This window comes from Paroedura picta, chromosome 1 (genome assembly GCF_049243985.1).
Source record: "Paroedura picta isolate Pp20150507F chromosome 1, Ppicta_v3.0, whole genome shotgun sequence".
Taxonomy (NCBI): domain Eukaryota; kingdom Metazoa; phylum Chordata; class Lepidosauria; order Squamata; family Gekkonidae; genus Paroedura; species Paroedura picta.
The window spans coordinates 70,845,504-70,868,315 of NC_135369.1; the positions used below are offsets into that span (position 1 = coordinate 70,845,504).

Below are 22,812 nucleotides of genomic sequence, written 5' to 3' on the forward strand. Positions count from 1 at the left end.
TATAATAGTAGATTACAAATAACTAGTTTATTCTATTTTTAAGTAACTATAAATGTGACCTGCCTCGCCTACTGTTTCTTTTTAAAATAAAACAAGGCAAGGCCTAAGATCTTCCACGATTGATGCAGCAAAAGACTTGGTACAGCAGATTTAACCCTGTCCTGAAGTAAGCAGCGTTTACAAGTAAGTAAATGATTCACAGTTTATTTTGTACATCTTTAAGTAATCCTTTGACACTTTCTACCATTCACAACAGACAAGCTTGGTTTTGGCTTATTCTAATTTAGATATCCCCCTTCAAGGATCGCTGCCTTGTTGTGGCAAGGGGGCTTGCGTAGTTCAGTGAAGCTATGAGCTATGCCGTGCAGGGCCACCCAAGACGGACAGGTCATAGCTGAGAGCTCTGACAAAAGGTGATCCACTGGAGAAGGCAATGGCAAACCACTCCAGTATCTTTGCCATGAAAACTCTATGGACAGTTCCAATAGGCATAACGATATGACGCTGGAAGATGAGCCCCTCAGGTCGGAAGGTGTCCAATATGCTACTGGGGATGAGCAGACGGCTAGTACGAGTAGCGCCAGAATGAATGAAGCGGCTGGGCCAAAGCCGAAAGGACGCTCAGTTGTGGAAGTAACTGGTGGCGAAAAGACAGTCCGATGCTGTAAAGATTTTTATTCCATAGGAACCTGGAACGTCAGATCCATGAATCAAGGCAAGCTGGACGTGGTTAAACAAGAAATGAGAAGACTGAACATCGACATTTTAGGAATCAGTGAACTAAAATGGACAGGAATGGGTGAATTTAATTCAGATGACCATCAGGTATACTACTGTGGACAAGAATCTCGCAGAAGAAATGGAGTAGCATTCATAATCAATAAGAGAGTAGGAAAAGCAGTCTTGGGATACAATCCCCAAAATGACAGAATGATCTCAGTTCGAATCCAAGGCAAACCATTCAACATCACAGTGATCCAGGTCTACGCCCCAACCACTGCTGCTGAAGAGGATGAAGTTGATCAGTTCTATGAAGCCCTACAACACCTTCTAGAAGCAACGCCCAAAAATGATGTGCTTATCATCATGGGGGATTGGAATGCTAAAGTAGGAAGCCAAAAGATAACCGGGATAACAGGCAAGTTTGGCCTTGGAGTACAAAATGAAGCAGGGCACAGGCTGGTAGAATTTTGTCAAGAGAATACAATGGTCATAGCAAACACTCTTTTCCAGCAACCCAAGAGACGACTCTACACATGGACATCACCAGACGGTCAACACAGAAATCAGATTGACTATGTGCTCTGCAGCCAAAGATGGAAAAGTTCTATCCAGTCAATAAAAACAAGACCAGGAGCTGATTGTGGTTCAGATCATGAGCTTCTTGTTGCAAAATTTAGGCTTAAATTGAAGAAAGTAGGGAAAAGCACTAGGCCACTCAGGTATGAACTAAATCATATCCCTGACGAATACACAGTGGAGGTGACAAATAGATTTAAGGAATTAGATCTGATAGACAGAGTGCCTGAAGAACTATGGACGGAGGTTCGCAACATTGTACAAGAGGTAGCAACTAAAACCATCCCAAAGAAAAAGAAATGCAAGAAATCAAAATGGCTGTCTGAGGAAGCTTTACAAATAGCTAAGGAGAGAAGGGAAGTGAAAGGCAAGGGAGAAAGAGAAAGATACACCCAATTGAATGCAGAATTCCAGAGAAAAGCTAGAAGAGATAAGAATGCCTTCTTAAATGAACAGTGCAAACAAATAGAAGAAAACAATAGAATGGGGAGGACCAGAGATCTTTTCAAGAAAATTGGAGATATGAAGAGAACGTTTCATGCAAAGATGGGTATGATAAGGGACCAAAATGGTAGGGACCTCACAGAAGCAGAAGAGATCAAACAAAGGTGGCAAAATTATACAGAAGAACTATACAAGAGCGAGCTTAACATCCCTGATGACCACAATGGGGTAGTGACTGACCTGGAGCCAGACATCCTGGAATGTGAAGTCAAATGGGCCTTAGGAAGTCTGAGCAACAATAAAGCTAGTGGTAGTGACAGCATTCCAGTTGAACTATTCAAAATCTTAAAGGACGATGCAGTAAAAGTGCTACACTCAATATGCCAGCAAATTTGGAAAACTCAACAATGGCCACAGGATTGGAAAAGGTCAGTTTACATTCCAATCCCAAAGAAGGGCAATGCCAAAGAATGTTCAAACTACCGCACCATCGCACTAATTTCTCATGCTAGCAAAGTTATGCTCAAAATCCTACAAGCTAGGCTCCAGCAATATGTGGACCGAGAACTTCCAGAAGTACAGGCAGGATTTCGAAGAGGCAGAGGAACTAGAGATCAAATTGCCAACATACGCTGGATCATGGAGAAAGCTAGGGAGTACCAGAAGAACGTCTACTTCTGCTTCATTGACTATGCTAAAGCCTTTGATTGTGTGGAGCACAACAAATTGTGGCAAGTTCTTAAAGAGATGGGAATACCAGAGCATCTTATTTGTCTCTTGAGAAATTTATATGCAGGTCAAGAAGCAACAGTGAGAACTGAACATGGAATCACTGACTGGTTCAAAATTGAGAAAGGAGTTCGGCAAGGCTGTATACTGTCGCCTTGCCTATTTAACTTGTATGCAGAGCACATCATGAGAAATGCGGGATTAGAGGAGTCACAAATTGGGATCAAGATTGCAGGGAGAAATATCAACAACCTCAGATATGCAGATGATACCACTCTAATGGCAGAAAGTGAAGAGGAACTAAAGAGCCTGTTGATGCGGGTGAAGGAGGAGAGTGCCAAAGTTGGCTTGAAACTCAACATCAAGAAAACAAAGATCATGGCATCCGGCCCTCTCAATTCCTGGCAAATAGAAGGGGAAGAAATGGAGATAGTGACAGATTTTATTTTCCTGGGCTCCAAGATCACTGCAGATGGGGACTGCAGCAAAGAAATTAAAAGACGCTTGCTCCTGGGGAGGAAAGCTATGGCAAATCTAGACAGCATCCTAAAAAGCAGAGACATCACCCTGCCAACAAAAGTGCGTTTAGTCAAGGCTATGGTCTTCCCAGTTGCAATGTATGGCTGCGAAAGTTGGACCATAAGGAAGGCCGAGCGTCAAAGAATTGAGGCTTTTGAACTCTGGTGCTGGAGAAGACTCTTGCGAGTCCCTTGGACTGCAAGGCGAACAAACCAGTCAGTCCTAGAGGAGATCAGCCCTGACTGCTCTTTAGAAGGCCAGATCCTGAAGATGAAACTCAAATATTTTGGCCACCTCATGAGAAGGAAGGACTCCCTGGAGAAGAGCCTAATGCTGGGAGAGATCGAGGGCAAAAGAAGAAGGGGACGACAGAGAATGAGGTGGATGGATGGAGTCACTGAAGCAGTAGGTGCAAACTTAAATGGACTCCGGGGAATGGTAGAGGACAGGAAGGCCTGGAGGATCATTGTCCATGGCGTCGCGATGGGTCGGACACGACTTCGCACATAACAACAACAAAAATTTAGATATAGGACACTGTGATTTCAACTCATGGTACCAACAGTGAATATTACTCATACAACCTCACAATCGTTGTCAATATATCTTTATTTGTGTATACTGGTCAAAAAGTTGAGAATGGCGTTCTTACTAAACTTAAGATGATGTCTGCACATCTTCTGTAAAAGCTTCTAGTTGGAAAATAGGAAGTGTTTAATAGGGATGGTCACGAACCGGTTCATGAACCAAAATTCGGCATGAACTTGAGACACTTCAGAGGAGGCACCTTCCCCGAATATTTACTTGAGTTTTGTTCAGCTTGACTGTTTGGGCCATTTAAACCTTACAACTGAGCAGGGTACATCTTCTTGTCAGCTGTGAGATATTTAATCCCATTTGTTTCGTCCCCTCCCCACCACTTCCAAGCAGGCAGTTCAGGAAGGGGGGGGGGAGGATCATCCAGGATGGATCAAATGACTGCCTGGCATTTAAAGCTAACAGTAAGGTGGTTATGTCCATCCTCTTTTAGGTCTTAAAGACTGCAAGCAATTTAAACCCATCTGTTTCTCTTCTGCCCTCCACCCATTTCCAAACAAAACTGAACCACCAGTTAATCCATCCTGGACAATTGGCCCCCCTCCCTTTTTGTTTCCCAAACTGACCAGTTCAGTTCAGGAAAATTCTGTCTCAGTTTGGGATCTGCCATAAACCAAACTGGAATTTTTAGGTTTGCGTCCATCCCTCATCCCTCATGTTTAATATTAGAGTTCAGTAAATATATCTTATTTTAAGACATGGTTATCAGGGCTCACAGTTGGCAACACAGCCCTCCTTACTACATTTCTTGTACACACAAAGACCCTACATCTTCTATCCTTGCTTATCATTCTATATGGAGAAACAAGAGGGAATTTAAGTATTCTTGTGTAATTCTGACTTGCAGAAGTATCAAACAACCTACACCACCATGCTGCATTTCTGCCTACACGTTTGAATTGACCATGTTTCCAACAAACATTTGAAAAACATGCATTTATAATTGACTGTCTAAAAAGGAAGAACTGAACATTTGAACCTCATCATTTCATATGCTGGTCTCTTTTCTAGAGAGGGAAAGAGTTAAACAGTTATTTTTATTCCCAGAGGATCTCACAATGCCACTCAGTGGTGCCATGTTTTATTTAAAACATACTCTCTCTCAGTAACCACTTGTTCTAATTGGCAAGGCAAGGCAGGGTCCCAAAAGCACACAGCTCGTTACATTTAGTTTGGATTACAAAAACACGATGAAACAAACTGCATCGAAATGTACAAATTAACGGCTCAGGAGTGCGCGACACGGATGTGGAATTAGATTGTAATATGGAACCAACTCTGCAGGGAGGCTGAGGAACAAATCACCAATGTCTTTATAAACTACACAAGGTTTCCAAATATAAAATATACAAAAAACAGAGGGCAAGCTTGTCCATAATTCAGACACACGGCTAACACTAACAAAGAGAAGATTCCCTTCCCTCTCATTCCTGTATACCCAGACCTGAGAATGGGCACTAAATAAATAAATAATGAACTAAAACACTCAAATTGACCAACCCTCAATTCCCTTCTGTTACCACAAAGATAATGTGCAAACGTCTCTTCACAATTAAGTCATATGCTAAACATTTCTAATCATCTGAGAACAAAACACAAGGGACTGAATTAGAGTTGATGTTTTAGCAGGTCATGCAGACAGCAAGGTTAATCAGCTAGAAGTTTGATGAAGATGACATTAATGACAAAGAAAAAGAATAAACTACTATGAAGTCCTAAACATTTTAAAAGTCTTTTGACAGAAAAGAAATGTATAATCACAACAATACTCCTTGAAAGGTTTTCTGCATGTCTTTGCTTATAGATCTTCTTCCATTATGTTTTTTTGCTGCATAGGAAGAATTTGCTGCATAGTCACAGAACATACATCAAAAGTTTAAGTGCAGGACTATTTCATAATAAACTAAAAATCAGACCTTTTGTGTAGTTAGTAGCTAGCAGGTTAAATTTTTGCAATTTAATGGAACACCGATTTATACAAGCACATAAGAATGTCATATTTTATATAGTGTTCTGACTGATTCTGATGTTGTCATACAGCAATAGTATTCATTAGTAGAGTCTAGATCAAATCAAGCCTGAACTCTCCTTAAAAGCTAAAATGACTAAGCTGAGGCTATCATACCTTGATCACATTATGAAACAACAATAGTAATTGAAAAAAAACAATAATGCTAGAAAAAGCTGAAGGCTGCAGGTGAATAGAAGACCCAACATGTGATGACTTTACTCCATCTGGAAAGCCAAGGTCCTTAGTTTGTAAGACGTGAACAAGGCTGTTAACGACAGGATGTTTTGGGGGTCATTACTTCATAGGGTCATGATAATTTTTAAGCAACTTGATGGTACTTAACACGCACATTCATTAGAGGAATGAATACACAACTAGAACCAATTGGCCATTTCATCTTCAAGTTAGTAATACATTTACCACCTCCCAGCTTTTTGTTCATAGCTCAACTATGAATGTAAAATTAATGGTTTGTGAATTAAGCATTATGGATCAATTTAAAATGATCCTCCATTAGAACTCTACTGTTGAAGTTGGAATATTTTTGTTTCACAGCTATAACGGATGCTGGCCACATTTATCATCATTCAAAGCAATAGTTATGCTAACATTTTCTTTAAAGCATGCTAAATCAGCTCACTATAAAGTGGACAAGAACACAAAGTACTATCAGTTTCACAATACTAGTCCAGAAAATAACTTTAGAAACAGTCTTACACCAAACACTCAACAGGCTCCAGCTGTAAAGGTGAGCCTGAATGCTGTTAAAATACACCACAAATCACCAAACTAATGGAGACACACAAATTGAGGTGCCAGCTCTTATCAGGATCTAATGCAGGAGAAATTGTACTGCAGCCTTCTTATACACATGAGGATGTTCTTAGACAGCTCAGAACACCACTGCCCCTTCCACTGAAGGCTAGCACATCATGCTCTGCTTTGTACATAGTGAAAATTGTTGCTACTGAGAACAGAGTACTGAGTCTCAATGCATACTGCCAGAAATGAAATATTCAAATGTTCCATGATTACTAGACTTAATTCGTAAATAAGTATTCCACAAGGAAAGTGTTAACAGGGCAAATGCTATATTATTTGTATCAGGCAACAAAAATTCTGCAATCGACAGCAGGGTCAGAAATACAGCTTAAATGATAGGCTTGTTAGACACTAGTACTGGGATCAAGAGGTCATGTCTGCAGGTCAACTAACAGTCTCAAATCAACTGTACAATTCAGCCATGTTTCCTTTGCTAGGCTCTATTTATAAGCAAACTGTGTACATATATACAAGCACACAGAAACCACACTTAATTCTAGAATTCTGTATCAGCACTACAAATCTAAAAGCTGTTCTGGGAGTCACATGAAAAAAGGGAGGAGGGAGAGTACAACACTCTTATATTACATTCAAGAATGATGCCTTTAGCCACTTAATGAGCCAATTTGATAAGCCCATAAAATGACACGATGAGTCCTTCAACCTGCCACAAAGAGAGGTGATGCGTTAATCTGAAGTATAACGATTGGACACTAAAGCAGCTTTTATACTTTCTTTAAACCTACACTGATAATAAAACCAAGACAATTTTTATTTAAGTAAACCCACTTTATAAGAAAGATGCCATTTAGCAAACGAAGTTATATCCTATACACACACACAAACTAATCTTTAAAAAAGCATTTGTTTAAAAAACCCATTTCACTGTAGCACAAAACAGTTGCTTTAGCAGCACATTGTCAAAAATAACAATTTATACTACCTTAAAGAATGTGTATAATAATCCAATATTATTTCAGTTTGCCAAAGTGGTAGGCTAAGAAAAATGATTTTATGATGAAGCAAAAAGCAATACCATATTGCACTATATAACACCAAACATACTCTTCAGGCTTACTATTTTAAGAAATGTGACGGAGCTACAAAGAATACACATTCATATTACTCACCGATATATATATTAATGAAAAACACTATCAAGGGTAGTTGGATTGGTACATGCAGTGCACATCACTCGGTTCTACAACTGATTTTTTGAAATGATCTTATGCCAGGGGTTCCCGACATGCAACATTTCTCCTAGTGCCCACTGATTGTGTTCAGAAAGTGGAGAGGGCCAAGCGGGGCACTTGTCCGGCAGACATTCTTGGAGATCCAATTGGCTGGGCAGATTAAAATAATATTGTTTCGGGGACAGCTGTCATCACAGTGTTGGTTTCATCCTCTCTCATTCACAGGGACACATGAGGCTGCCTTATACTGAATCAGATCATTGGTCTATGAAGGTCAGTATTGCCTCTGGCAGCAGCTCTTCAGGGTTAAAGCACAAGTCTTTCAGATCACCTACCTGTTCTTTTTCATTGCTGATGCTAAGGATTGAATCTGGGATGATATGACATTGAGCCATGAGCTATACAAACATATTTTTAGTTAATTACCCTTCTTCTTCCTTGCACTTAGGCTTCTACTGAGCATGCAGCTCTGTCTCCTGTAATAGTTATTTTGCATTTGGCTCCACTTTCTGTGGGCACCAATTTTGTGGCTACATCCATTGCTCTCTGACAGAATTCCAAAGTTGCCCAAGGTTCAAAAAGTCTTATGCACTCCCTCCAAACTCAAAAGATCACCTGTAGGTAGACACCCTAGAACACTGGTCCCCAACCTTTTTATCACAGGGGACCACTCAATTCTGGGGACCACTCAACGTCTTTTACTGAAGCCCAGTGGGGAGAGGGGTAGTTTACTCCTCTACTCTCAACCACTGCCCTAGCGCTCTCTGATCGCTATGGTAATGTTTAAACATCCCTTCAAAATAAGATAGACCTGCCACAACAATGAAGTGTGTTGTAAAGGGCTGGGGGGGATGAAGTAAAGGGCCGGGGGGGGGGGGGAAGAAGGCGTCCTTCGGGGCCCACCTCCAATTAGTCGAAGGACCACATGTGGTCCGCAGCCCACAGGTTGGGGATCGCTACCTTAGAATACAAACTTACTCCTTTTCAACTGTTTAAGAAGCATATATCATATTAATATTCATATTAGGTTATTAGCATGAATATTTACTCAAGATCTCTCTTGCTTTTGATTGTATGGTTAACCCTCCCAACCCAGACTGCAAAAAAACAGCAGTCCTTACATGCAAATCTTCTAAAGAATCTGTTGCTTGGAGTTAAGATAGCAATCGGCAAGGTAGCAGATTTGAGGATGGGCCTATTGCTTTCTTCTCCTCCAGAATGTCCCCTCTTTCTGTCAAGGTACTTCAGATGGGAAAGGGAGAATATTTCTCTCCAGCACTGCATTTCTTTATTACAGGTTAGGCTGTAGATTTCAGATCTTTTCCTTTGGAAAAGCAAGACACTTCCACATGTTTTTTTACTCATATACTCAAAAAGACAGGGAACAGCTTTGGGGCAATTACTTAGCCACTGCAACATATATTTATAAGTTTTCATCACTCCTTCACCTCTCAATAATGCAACAAAAGCAATTTGCCTGTATCAACAGATCAGCCCCTAGTCATTTGTGAACATACCATGCTAATTATCATTTGCTACTTATGACATACATTTGATTGATTGCAGTAAACCACACAGTTTATTTTAATATTCTACAGCAGTGGTCCCCAACCTTTTTATCACCGGGGACCACTCAACGCCGGGGACCACTCACCTGATGTGTGTGTGTGTGTGGGGGGGGTAGTTTACTCCTCTACTCTCAACCACTGCCCTAACGCTCTCTGATCAATATGGTAATGTTTAAACATCCCTTCAAAATAAGATACAGACACGCCACAACAATGAACATAAGGAACATTTTATTTTCATGGAAATTTTAACTCATGACAATGACAAATCAATGGGAACCCTGAACTTGTTTCTCTGCAACGAGATAGTCCCATCTGGGAGTGATGGGAGACAATGACACCCTAAGTGTGTTGTAAAGGGTCGGGGGGGGGGAGGAGCTGTCCTTCGGGGCCCACCTCCAATTAGTCGAAGGACCACTGGTGGTCCGCGGCCCACAGGTTGGGGATCGCTATTCTACAGGATATTCCTCAGCAAGGTAACACCCTTTGAAGTTCAATGACATCAGGGGACTTGGAAAGAAAACATCCTAAAAAATCTCCCTAGGATGGCACAGTTAGTTATTCTAAAGCAGACTGTCTTAACTGGGCTTTTGTAAAGCCCTGGGTTTTCTTGAGAACCCTGGAAGGGTTTCCTGAATGGATGGGAGTTAATTTTTTATATGTATTTTTAAATTTTTGTTATACATTTATTGGAAGATATGACCATATATAGCCATACTGACCTCCACGTCCCTCCCCAAATGGCCATTGATGGGCCTGGAGGAGAATGCCACTTCTGGGGTTTCTCAACAGTAAAGACGTTCAGAAAGGCTTCTCTAAAGTGATATTTAAAGTGTTTACATGAAGAACATAATTATAAAACAAAAAACAATGGCAAAAGGCCTTGTTTGATATGATTTATCTATTGGTAAGCACACCATAGTTAATTTAGTCTGATTTAAACTTACAGAAGGAAATACAAAATTGTTTGAAGGTCAGTATTTTTACTTCACTCACTATCACTACTTATATCCTTAAGTAAACTGATACTTGTAATCTTACTTGGGAATATGCCCTACGTCTGAGCACAATGGATTGATTTTAAATCATAATTTCATCCAGCAAATAAAAAGGATGACATTTATCTAAATCAAAATAATCTCTTATTTAGATGCTTCCTAAATAAAAATCTACACTAAATTTGTATAAATGTACTAACATGAAGCTCAGGCTAGCAGTCTATGTTCAGATTATGTCAACCCCATAGGCAGGATTTAGACACTAAACTCTTTGGTTTTACTGTGTTCAACAGGTTAAATGGGTTGCTAAGCAACATTATTTCAAGCATTCTCAAAATCTTCAAAGAGTTCATTACAGAAAGGAAAATACTTTCATTATAAGATGGACCTGATAATAGTAATTCAGAATAATGTAAGAATTAAGCCTGGTTCAGGAATTGAAAAGTTTGTTTACATAGCAGAGTATAGAGTCATGTTCATCGATTGAGATCTTCAGCAAGTCCCACAAACACACAGATAGGCTTTGTATGACATCTGGGATCTTTTAGAAAAGGGTTCAACTCAAAGGCTGATTGTGTACACACCTGCATGAACAGGATCCTTTGCAAATGCTCAGCTGTATATGTGGACATCTGGAGACTGAGCCAAAAGGCACAATCTTGCTCCCTTATATCTGCATGTAGTCTAAGTTCTTTTGAAGTATGAACAAAGCTTCAGTTGAAAGGAATAAAATTATACCTAATATCTAAAAAGCAGGAGCTAAGACATATTTGATATAGTTACAATAATATTTCAACAAAATATGGGACAGTTTTGTGCAAAGGAAATGGATAGTGGAACTAATCCCCTCACAAACATTTAATTATTTTCACCAGTTACTAACCTTTTTCATTGTGTGGATTTCTTTTTTCTAAAAAAGAGAAAGAGAAAATGAAGTGAAGATCAAGAAGTTGCAAGTTTTCCTTCTTATATTCATTTTGTAGACTTTTAAATTTAGGGTAAATAAGAAAGAAGTCTCACATAGAACACATAGATCTTATAGTGATTCAGTTTCATTTCTTTAACCTTCTGAATCATGTTGAAATTCAATTTCAAAATACTACATTTTTCTTATTTATGTGGGTTGACTAAAATCCCAGAGTGCTACAGTTACTAACTGATATACAAATGCAGGAGACAGAATGAGAAGAATACTGGCAGGGATTCCTAAAAATAATCTGGTAATATGGGACAAAATCTGGGAGAGATATTATATTTTGTCTTGATACTGTTACTCTCAACTATTCAAGATACCTGGATGGTGCATTTTTGATCAACTAAATATACAGTCTTTTCAACGTATATATGCTCAAAAATATTATTGAACCATTAGACTTTTAGACTTTAAAGTGGGTTAACATGATGACTGACCCATTGAACATCAGGCCATTTTAATGGCAAGGCAAAATATATAAATAGAAAATGAATGCTCCTCAATAAAGGCTTCAAAAGCAGGAAATAAGAGAGTACTCAAGATTTAGACATATACACTGTATACCTCAGAAAAAACTGTACTCCTCCAGACTTTTAATTTCAATTTATAATCATCTTTTTAATTAAAAAGTAACACAAAACATCCAAAAAGATGCCTTCATTTGTCTATTGTAACAAGACAAAAAGCACTGTAGCATTTTGAGATTAAGTGCTGTACCAGTAGCTACAAGAACTCATATTGAAGAAATCTCATTGTACTATTCTCTCTCTCTCCCACTGACTTTTATTCTGATTCTACTAGCAGCTTGTATCTCCCCATGTACCTTATTCATTGTTTCTTCACCAGCAGCCTCCTCCTGATCCTTTCCACTCCCCTTCCCTAACTCCAGCTTTCCTTTTTTACCTTCTCTGTATCTTTCCCATATAGCTTTACCTTCCCCATCTACTCACTGATTTAGTATCGCTCTCTCTCCCCTGCCCTGTGGTGATAATAAATATGTTGACTAATTCTCATGTTATGTTCAATGCATATAGATCAGAATGTGAGGCTTCCTCTTAGACAGCAGAACTCCCCTCCCCAATTGGACCTTAGTCCCACTGTGTAAATTTTTTAATTTGCCCTCTACAGCCAGTTCGGAACTAGATGAAATGATAGTGGAATAAGCACCTGTGGGCTAGAATATACTTGCAATTTGTAAGTAGACTCCAGTCCAAATTCAGGTATCAAGATGCCACAGCACACTTCCCCTCCCCCCCTCCCCCCGCAATCCAGCATTCTCAAAGAAGGTAGTTGCATAGCTGAGAGGAAGCCATACTTGCATATTCCAGGTTACGTAGAAAAACACTAATCACAGCCAAGGAAGTAGCATGGATATAATGGGTGTATTTCCCCGCACTCATTCATGCTCATTCTTTCTACTCCACTTTACATGAAATGCCTTATTCTTTTATCCCTCATTCTTTTATTCTCATAAAGCCTTTAACATAGACTACTGTTTTTGCCATTTTAGACATGAGAACAGATAACAAAGCCACCCAGTGAGTAAATACTGTGTATTACAGAGCTGTTTACAGGACTTGTCAGTTCCTCTTGTTAATTATATGATCACAACTCTACAGGGCTGTAAGAGATCTGATCCAAGAATAAGTACGTGAATGGTTACAAATATTTTAACCATCCCATTGTTACTTTTTAAACAATAATATTGTTGAGAAACATACAAGCCCTAAATGGCCTTGTACAGCAAATGTGGGACTTTGACGTAGGAAACCAGGGTTCAAAACACTGTTTACCTATTGCCTTGTATTGGCATGTGCATTCAGTTTAGCCAACCCGGAAAAAATACTGAAAAAATTCCTTGATTCCAGCAGTGTGCATGCTGGTGAGAAGGCTGCATGGTGGTCTTGAGGCCTGCCTTCATTCTCTCATGTTGATGAGCACATGCAATGCATACATCAAGGGCAGGTTCACCAAGCAGACCAATGAGCTGAGGAAGTGGCGATGAAAGCAGCTCTGCCATTGTTCATCCTCCTCCTCCACTGCTAGACAATGTCTGCTACAAAGCACTGTGAGATGGCAGTAATGGGGTAGATGTTTGCCTCTCTGGGACCAGTAGAACCATGACACAGGACTTGGAGGCTGCAACAGTGAGGGCTTACCTTGTGGAACCCTACAAGCCGCATGCCACCTATTTACAAAGGAGTGGCCCAGGAGCTTCTCTCTTACTCTCTGATGAATGTGCAGAGTGAAGTAGGTGCTTTCCCATGTGAACAACACTATCTAAGGACATCTCTCTTGCCTCCATCTCGAAGGTCAATTTGCTACTTTTTGATGGGACTTTGCAGGTGACTGAAGTGAGCAGGCCTTATCAACTCCCTTGTGGAGTACTGCAATGTGCAATTCTCTCTCCCACTTTATTCAATATCTTCATGCGCCCTCTAGCCCAGCTTGTTTGGGGTTTTTGGCTGGGGTGCCATCAATATGCAGATAACACCGAGCTCTACCTCCTATTGGACAACAGACTGGAATCTCCCCCAGAAACAGTCGCCATTTGTGTGGAAGATGTAACGGGCTGGCTTAAGCAGAGTTGCCTGAAATTCAACCCCTCCAAGATGGAGATCCTGCGGCCGGGTAAAAAAGGACTAGGCAAAGAACCATGACTTCTCTCCCTAGACGGAGTAGAGCGTACTGTTGTGCTATGTGCTAGGAATTTGGGCATGATCTTCGATGCCTCCCTATCAATGGAGGCAAAGGTCACAAGGTCAGCTCAGCTGGCATTTTACCATCTTCATCAAGCAAAGCTACCTACCCTGAGGTAGCTACATTGGCTCCCAGTTGATTTCCAAATCTGCTTCAAGGTATTGGTGTTAACCTTTAAGGCCATACATGGTCAGGGCCCAATGTACCTGAGGGACTTGCTTAGCTGACTATATCCCCCAAAGGACCCTAAGATTGTCTAATATAAATATTGGTGATCCCTGGCACAAAGTGGTATGTCTGGCCTCAACCAGAGCCAAGGACTTTTCAGTCCTGGTTCCAACCTGGTAAAATGAGCTACCAGAAGATCTGTGGGCCCTGCCAGAACTAAACCAATTCCACACGGGTTCTTCCACCAGCCATTTTGTTGGGACAAATGAATATTTATACGATGTAACTCAACATCATCTGGTCTTCTCCCTTGGAAAAGCCAAGAAGCTCTGATTGCTCAAGTTCACCCATACAGCTGTACGTTTGATTGTTTTAAAACGTTTTAAATCATTTTAACAATTGTTAATAATTCATTTATTGTACTGTTTTATTGTATGGTGGAAGCCACCCAAAGCTGACAGTGCCAGGAGGGGCCGGATATAAATCAAAGAATATATAAACACTTGTACCTACATGCTCTCTCAGTCTGTGCTGGGAAGTTGGGAGAGAAACACTCTTTCCAAAATTAAAACAAGACTAGAAAAGAAGTAGCAGGGCCATTAGCCCATTGGATTGGCACAGAAATTCCCCACCTACCTCCTTATTGCCATTATGAATCTGAATCAACCTGTGCCAAAATACCTCTACAGAATCCTAGCAGCAGTGCAGCTGCAGCACGGGGTGATGTTGAAGGTGGTGTGCTCAAATTCACTTAATTCAATCACCAGCTACCCCAAACCAAAACTGCATGCTGAAATTTAAAAAGCAGTACAAAACCAATTATTCATCTTAATGATGCAGATGAAATGGGTCAAGTAGGATGGTGAGGCCTGTTTGAAAACAGCAGAACCCACAGGAGTGCCATATATAATGAAACTTCTCTTTTGCAGCAGTGGGAAGTAAGACAGGGAGAGGGTGTGATGATGAAGGGCAGCTGCACATCCTACGCTAAGGCTCCTCCTCCATTGAGGCAGTGATGGCTGGTTAGCTCCTGCTAAAAGAGAAGAATCAGGGTGGACACAACCCCCTCCCACTCACTTCCCTGGGGAAATGTTGTAGGTTTCTCTATAGTCGCCTTTGACTTGGGAAGAAAACAAAACATTACTGGGCTTCTGTGTATTGACACGGACTTGGTTCCGGTACGCTATTAAAAGAAGAAGAATTGGTTCTTATATGCCACTTTTCTCTACCCAAAGGAGGCTCAAAGTGGCTTACAGTCGCCTTCCCTTTCCTCTCCCCACAACAGACACCCTGTGAGGTGGGTGATATCACTGCTCGGTCAGAACAGTTTTATCAGTGCCGTGGCAAGCCCAAGGTCACCCAGCTTGTGGAGGAGTGCAGAATCGAACCCGGCATGCCAGATTAGAAGTCTGCACTCCTAACCACTACACCAAACTGGCTCTCCCTGCCCTCCCTGGAAAGTTCCTGCCCTCCCTGGACTTTTGAGCGCTCTACTGGGTTTTTACTGCCCTTGCTTCCTAAAAAAACAAAAAACAACCCATCACTTGTGGAATTCTCAGAGGTAACTTTGCATTGGTCTGTTCTCTGTTTGATTTACATTGCACTTCTGCCATACTGGCACCAGGGTTGTGCAGCTCATCATTACTGCACTGACTCTGCTGTCCTTGCAAGCCCTCTCCTACTTGCTGGAAATGTGATTCTGTGCTGCTGTTGAGTTGGCATTTGTCACAATGGGCACTAGCTTATGCTGCTGGGCATTGGTAGGCTGGCACTGTATTCTGCTGCTGGATACTAGTACATTGCACTGGTTTTGCTGTCTGTGCAGAAATCCCCCCTTCCCCCTCAGTTCTGCTTCAGATTCCTAGATGTGAACTTAGTTCTCTAACTGCTACAGTAGCACTGTTTTTTCTTGGTACACTGAACTGGCCCTGCTGGGCTGGCCTTGCAAAAAATGCCCCCCTCCCTCACTTTCATTGCAGAGATTCTCTGGGACATTCTGTTGGGCTTTTACTGCTGCCCAGCTATTTTCCCTCAATGGAAACAATGGAGGATGGGGACACCTTTGGGTGTACATAGAATTGGACTGCCTGATCCAATGTTTTGAAACTGGGGGGGGGGGGGGTTCTGTTGAGGAGAGGTTCAAGCAGTTATGATGCAAATCTGGTGCTCCTACCTCAAACCTCATCCCCACCAAACCACTGAATAGACTTAGGCTAGATTTGCCATTAACTTTAATGGCTCAATAGGGTATAATGGAGCAGAATATATCTGGTATTACCAAATATGGCCTAATTCACATACCAATACTAATATTGGTATTCAGTTATATTGCCATAAACTGATATTTTTGGGTTCAAATAGTCATCCCCTCCAATACTGTGTTTTTTTTTTTGCACACGCCTAATCTTTTACAAGCAGCTAGCTCTATTCATACAAGGTTTCTTGTCTCCCCAGTGGGGACTAAAAGCACCTTACATTGATCCCTCATAATGCATTCTGTCCTGGCAATGTATTGGCTGTGACATATGTTAAGCTAAGAGAGAATTTTTGGTCCATGGTCACCCAGCAAGCTTACATTCTGGAGTAGAGATTTGAACCTGGGCCTCTCAGGTTCTAGAGGTCAATTCTAGCCACAACAAAATGATGGCTGTCTACTCTGTTCTCCACTTGCATGGGAATACTGACCATTGGAAGGATAGAATAAGTATGGGGAACATATATACAACTCTTAAAATATTCCAAAATGATAAATAATAACGTTGTAGGGGAAAGATTGAAATTACTTGCTATCATTCTTTATTTTCTTAGATTTGTATATCGCCCTCCCGTACAGCCCAGGGCGGTTTACATTGTGAATAAGCATTTATTTGCTGGAAAATGATAGATTATCCTCTCAATAACAGAAGCTACTATCAAAAGAAAATGTTAACTATATAGTGATAAAGATTATCCTGAAAAATATGAATTGGAAATGTTTTCCAATGCCCTAAATTAACTGTGACTTGATTTGGCATCTTTGATTTACCAAGCGTGGTTTAAAGGCTATAGTCAAGCAAGTATGGCAAAATTATTTTATTGGAATAATAGCCATAAAAACAGAAAGCCAACATAGCATGTACTTCCCTTTCATTGTACAAATGTAAGAAAAAGCTCAAAGGTAACAATAACTGTTGACCTAATAATTTTAGCATACCCTGGCTGTCTACGCATATGTTTCAATAGGATGTAATACTTTTCCACTGAGAACACTGGGGCAACTCTGTTTCCTTGTCACTCTCCATAGCTAGCTCCAAATCAGGTCAGTAATTACAATATCCTTTCCACCATGTAAAAGGAGAAATACTTAAGAAGTTTAACTGGGGTTTAGATTTGGCTTCCACAGCCTATCAAAGAAATTCATAACTTTATTTTTTAAATATGTTAATATAGTTACAGTTCTATCTCCCCTACACATACACCATTTATAAATCAGTAAAATATACATGCACTCTCTCACCCATTTCCTATTTCCTTTTCCTACTAGATAATAATCTGACAACTATGAAAGTCCAAAGCTTAACTAAAAATGGAAGGGCAATGGCATCTATTCATTATTATTCATTTTATGAAACAATAAACCTTTAGAAAACAGAACATTTTCCACTGAAAAATAAAACACTGCGGAAAATATTCTACAACAGTAACTAGCATAATAAAAGCCTTCATTATTGAATTTAAAATTCTAAGACAGCAATTTGAACTCTTTACAGAAGTCTGAAATGCCCTTGAACTAGACAAGGCTGATGAAAGCAACTTCTGTTAACTTCATGGGAAGACTTGATTAGTGATGTGGTATGCAAGGGGCTCTTTGCTCGTACACACATTGTTTCAACAAACTTGAGCCAATAAATGGGGTACTGCAGTAGGGAGGATCTGATTTCATGCATATACATTAAAAAAAAACCGTATACCCATACATAAAGTCCAACAGGGAAGCTGATTATGGGTCTTGAATTGTCTTAAGGGGGGGGGACCCTAAAATAACCTTCTAAACCAAACCTTTACGCTGCACTTACCAGCAAAGCATTTGGAACAGAGGTTCATAGTCTTGCTGGACCTGAGGCAAGGGGGAAAAAAAGCAGATCTTAAAAATTCTTTGCAGTTATTCATACAGTAGTTTTTAAAGGAGCAGAGCAAGCTGAAAGGGGATGAGAAAATAGATAGCAAGAACTCCTACTAACAACCTGTACTAATGATTCACATGCAATGCTACGGCAAGCGTATTAAAATGGCTTTTCAACTATTTCAAACTTCCCGCAGTAATGGGTTTAAACTATATTTGGAATGATACCAGCTAGATATCAGGAAAAAAATTTCACAGAGTAATTCAGCAGTGGAATCGACTGCCTAAGGAGGTGTTGAGCTCCCCTCACTGGCTGTCTTCAAGTAGCAGCTGAACAGATAATTATCCTGGATGCTTTAGGCTAATCCTGCATTGAGTAGGGTGTTGGACTAGATGGCTTATACAGCACCTTCCAACTCTGATTCTATGTTTCCCTCCTTTAAAGCCAAGAGCAAACAGTCTCTTAAAGAGACTCTGTTTCTCAAAAGCACTGACCCCCTGACAGCTCAAGCACATTCAAGTTATGAAGAAATGACTGGTAAATGAAGATAGGAGGTTGTCACTCTATATTTTTGCCCATTAAGATATCACAAAAGCTAGGCTGAAAAAGAAGGTAAAAAGTTAGAAGCATGGAATTTTCATTCTGTATCCCATATATATATTCATGAATATGTTGATAGATTCAAATGGGTAGCCGTGTTGGTCTGAAGCAGAAAAACAAATTTAGAGTCCAGTGGCACCTTTAAGACCAACCAAGTTTTATTCAAGGTATGAGCTTTCATGCGCACTTCCTCAGATACAATATTGTAAGTATGTTGTTCGTGTCATGCAATAGATAGGACTGTTTTCACTTACATTTCTTTTCTGCAAAGAGATATGGCACATTAGTGTCTACCATAGGGAACTCCAATATTGTTGATTCCAATACTTTTGGAATTCTAATAGAGTGGTCAGTGCAACTACGAAATGGTTGTTGCAGGAGGCAAAGCCAGCAAGAAAACTGTTGCCACAGCTTACCTTCAGTTATTCAGTAAATAGCTTTGTACTGTGTTAGTAGCTGCTGCCAAAGCAACATGATTAAATATCTAAAGAGCCAAACAAATCTTACGTGGCCAGTCAGAAGCCATATTGGGCAGAATCCCCCACCTGCTCTTGCCCTAGCAGGTGCTAGGGTGACCACAGGCACCATGCTGGGGACCCCTGGTCTGGTATGACAAACATAGCATGAAGTAGTGCATTTATAAAGACTCTTTCCTGGATTCAAAGAAAAATGTTGTTCTATAAACATCCACAGAGTTTTACACAAATGCCTAATACATTTATTAACAAAGACAAGAAACTAGTTGGTCATAACATTGGTTCCAGTGGCCCCCAACCTTTGTAAGGCTGGGGAACGCCTGCCCAGGCGCCATGCACTTGTGGCAGCTCCATGCAAACGCGCATGCACATTTGCACCCACCGGCATGCCGGCGTCCGCACCACCCTCCCCCCCCCACAGCGAGAAGCTCGCCAGGCCGTGAGCAAATCGGCCGCCAAAGTGGATGATTTGCTCAAGGCCTAGAATCATAGAATCATAGAGTTGGAAGGGGCCATACAGGCCATCTAGTCCAACCCCCTGCTCAACGCAGGATCAGCCCAAAGCATCCTAAAGCATCCAAGAAAAGTGTGTATCCAACCTTTGCTTGAAGACTGCCAGTGAGGGGGAGCTCACCACCGCCTTAGGCAGCCTATTCCACTGCTGAACTACTGTGACTGTGAAATTTTTTTCCTGATATCTAGCCTATATCGTTGTACTTGAAGTTTAAACCCATTACTGCATGTCCTCTCCTCTGCAGCCAAAAGAAACAGCATCCTGCCCTCCTCCAAGTGACAACCTTTCAAATACTTAAAGAGGGCTATCATGTCCCCTCTCAACCTCCTTTTCTCCAGGCTGAACATTCCCAAGTCCCTCAACCTATCTTCATAGGGCTTGGTCCCTTGGCCCCAGATCATCTTCGTCGCTCTCCTCTGTACCCTTTCAATTTTATCTACGTCCTTCTTGAAGTATGGCCTCCAGAACTGCACACAGTACTCCAGGTGTGGTCTCACCAGTGCCGTATACAAGGGGACTATGACATCTTGGGATTTTGATGTGATGCCCCTGTTGATACAGCCCAAAATGGCATTCGCCTTTTTTACCGCTGCATCACACTGCCTGCTCATGTTTAGTTTACAATCCACAAGTACCCCAAGGTCTCGTTCACACACGGTGTTACCTAGAAGCGTATCCCCCATCCAGTAGGCATGTTTTTCATTTTTCTGACCCAGATGCAGAACTTTAAATTTATCTTTATTAAATTGCATCTTGTTCTCATTTGCCGATTTTTCCATTGTGTTCAGATCTCGTTGAACTCTGTCTCTATCTTCCGGAGTATTTGCCAGTCCTCCCAATTTGGTTTCATCTGCAAACTTGATGAGTAGACCCTCCACCCCCTTATCTAGATCATTAATAAATATGTTAAAAAGTACCGGGGCGAGCACCAAGCCCTGAGGTACCCTGCTACTTACCTCTCTCCACTCTGATGAAACACCATTGACAACAACTCTTTGAGTGCGGTTCTCTAACCAATTCCCTATCCACTTAACTATCTGAAAATCCAGATTGCAGTCCTTCAATTTATCCATCAGAACATCATGGGGAACCTTGTCAAAAGCTTTACTAAAATCCAAGCCTGGCGAGCTTCTCACTGCAGGGGGTGGAGAGGGTGGTGCGGCCGTCAGTGGCCCAATTCCAAGGTTTTTGTGGCCCGGTACTGGGCCGCAACCTGGGGTTGATGAACCCCGCCCATAGGCAAGGAGAGCCATTTGACATTACATTTATTATCTTTTGTTCGCTTTTTCTTTTCTTTTGCTCATCAAGGCACTTTTGAAATGGTGACCTCATAGGGTTTTCAAGGCAAGAGATGCCATTGTCTGGTTCTACATTGCAATTCTGATATTCCTTAGTGGTCTCTCATCCAAATACTAACACAGTCTTTGTTTAGCTTCTGAGATCTGACGAGACTGGGGTTGCCTGGGATATCCAGGGGTACAATCCAAATTATAATATATTAGACAGAAAGATTGAAGGGATTTTAAAGAATGGGCATGCTTTATGGCCTTCATAATGTCTACACAATTTGTATTTTTCTCCTTGTATTCAACATTATTATTGTGAGTTATCAAATGCCAGTTGCTATGTTCTAGAAACAGAATGGATGAGTTTAACACAGAAGGAAATAATTAAAACTAGCTCAACAACCACCACTCCCAGGCCCAGCCAGCTTGTGGCTGTTAACAACAAAATCCTTAAAACCCACACACACATCCTTACCACATAGTAGCTCTATATAACTGGGAAAAGCCACTATGAGTGGAGCGGTATCTGGGCCCTGTCCGGATGTCTGGACACCGCTTCCGCTCCATAGGCCAATCCAGATTGGGCCAGCCCATGGAGCACCCAGCCCCAACACCTGGCTGCAAGGTACACACCTGGCCTCGCAGCAACACACTCCCCACCAGCTGCTGAAGCATGCCCAGTCTGCTGTTGCAGCCGGCCAGCGACAGAGGCCACCACAGCAGAGAGGCAGCAGTTGGGCAGGTGACGGGGAGGCAGTGCCAACGGCGGCAAGGAAGCAGCAGGAAGGTGGCAGGCACGGCAGCCAGGAGGCTGCAGAGAGGTGGTGAGGAAGCACCGGCAGCGGCTAGGCTGCCACTGCAGACAAGTATTGGAGGCAGCAGCCATGGTAAGGTGCAAGTTGGAGAGGCTGCAAGTTGGAGAGACTCCCCGCTTGCTCGCTGTGTCCCCCCCCCAAACACTTCCCCGCTAACATCCGCTGCCTTTACATGTGCAGCAGACTTTTTACCTAGTAAAACATATAAAACAATAGATCAAAGGGGCGGCAAAAACAACATACTACACATGCCCTACCACAACAAGCTCCACTGCCTGGGGAGGGGAATTTACTGGTGATGTATGGCCTATGGATCTATAAGATTCAGTGGTATGAAGAATACAATCATACTTGTAGTTCCCTCTCACAACAAATTAGAGAATAACTTTCAGGTTTAACATTTATTCCATTCAAGTACTATACACACTCCAGAACACGTATTGTGCCAACTATCGGTACATTTAGCTACCTTCAAGGGGGGGGGGACACACAGAACAGCAGGCTAAGTCAACACCTACACTGCTAGCGTGTTGCAGTTTGGGGCTTTCTGCTTAGACGTCTAAGTTATTTTTAAAAGTCTATATGCCAAGTCGGAGGTTCTTTGAGACGCCATTAAGCCCCAGGATGAAAAAGAAAAAGGCAGAGTTCAAATGGTTCATATTTATGTCAAAGAGGTTTTCAATAGCATGCAGGCACTGAGGCAGGTTAGTTTCAGTTCCAGGTCTCCATGGTTTTTTTAAATCAAATGTAAATGCAGGGAAAGAAAAAATGCTACAAAACATGGCAGGAGGAACTGGAACAGCAACACAGAACTATAAACCCTGAAAAAACAGACAGCTTGCATGTTATCATTTCAGACAAAGAATATAAGAGACTTTATTAGGCTGTGAAAGTAGGCAGCTATAGCAAGAAAGACAGACAAACTAAATGTAAAACATAATAAAATTAATGGACAGGCTCCACTTCCAAACCAAGGTGCAATATAGAAGAAAGCTAG

The 22,812-nt window shown here is 41.3% G+C and overlaps 1 protein-coding gene across 2 annotated transcripts in view; it reads right to left on the reverse strand.

Annotated features, from left to right (window-relative positions):
* The window catches only part of ZFAND3 (zinc finger AN1-type containing 3), a 215,353-nt gene that overhangs the window by 133,241 nt on the left and 59,300 nt on the right, over window positions 1-22,812 (reverse strand). The window contains exons 2-3 of one of the 2 annotated variants that reach the window (XM_077342124.1): window positions 18,077-18,117; window positions 11,064-11,090 (exon numbers count right to left, since the gene is read on the reverse strand). In XM_077342124.1, coding sequence (XP_077198239.1) covers window positions 11,064-11,090; window positions 18,077-18,117 — 68 coding nt within the window. The remainder of the gene's footprint in view (window positions 1-11,063; window positions 11,091-18,076; window positions 18,118-22,812) is intronic. The other variant, XM_077342130.1, reaches the window with a different exon arrangement.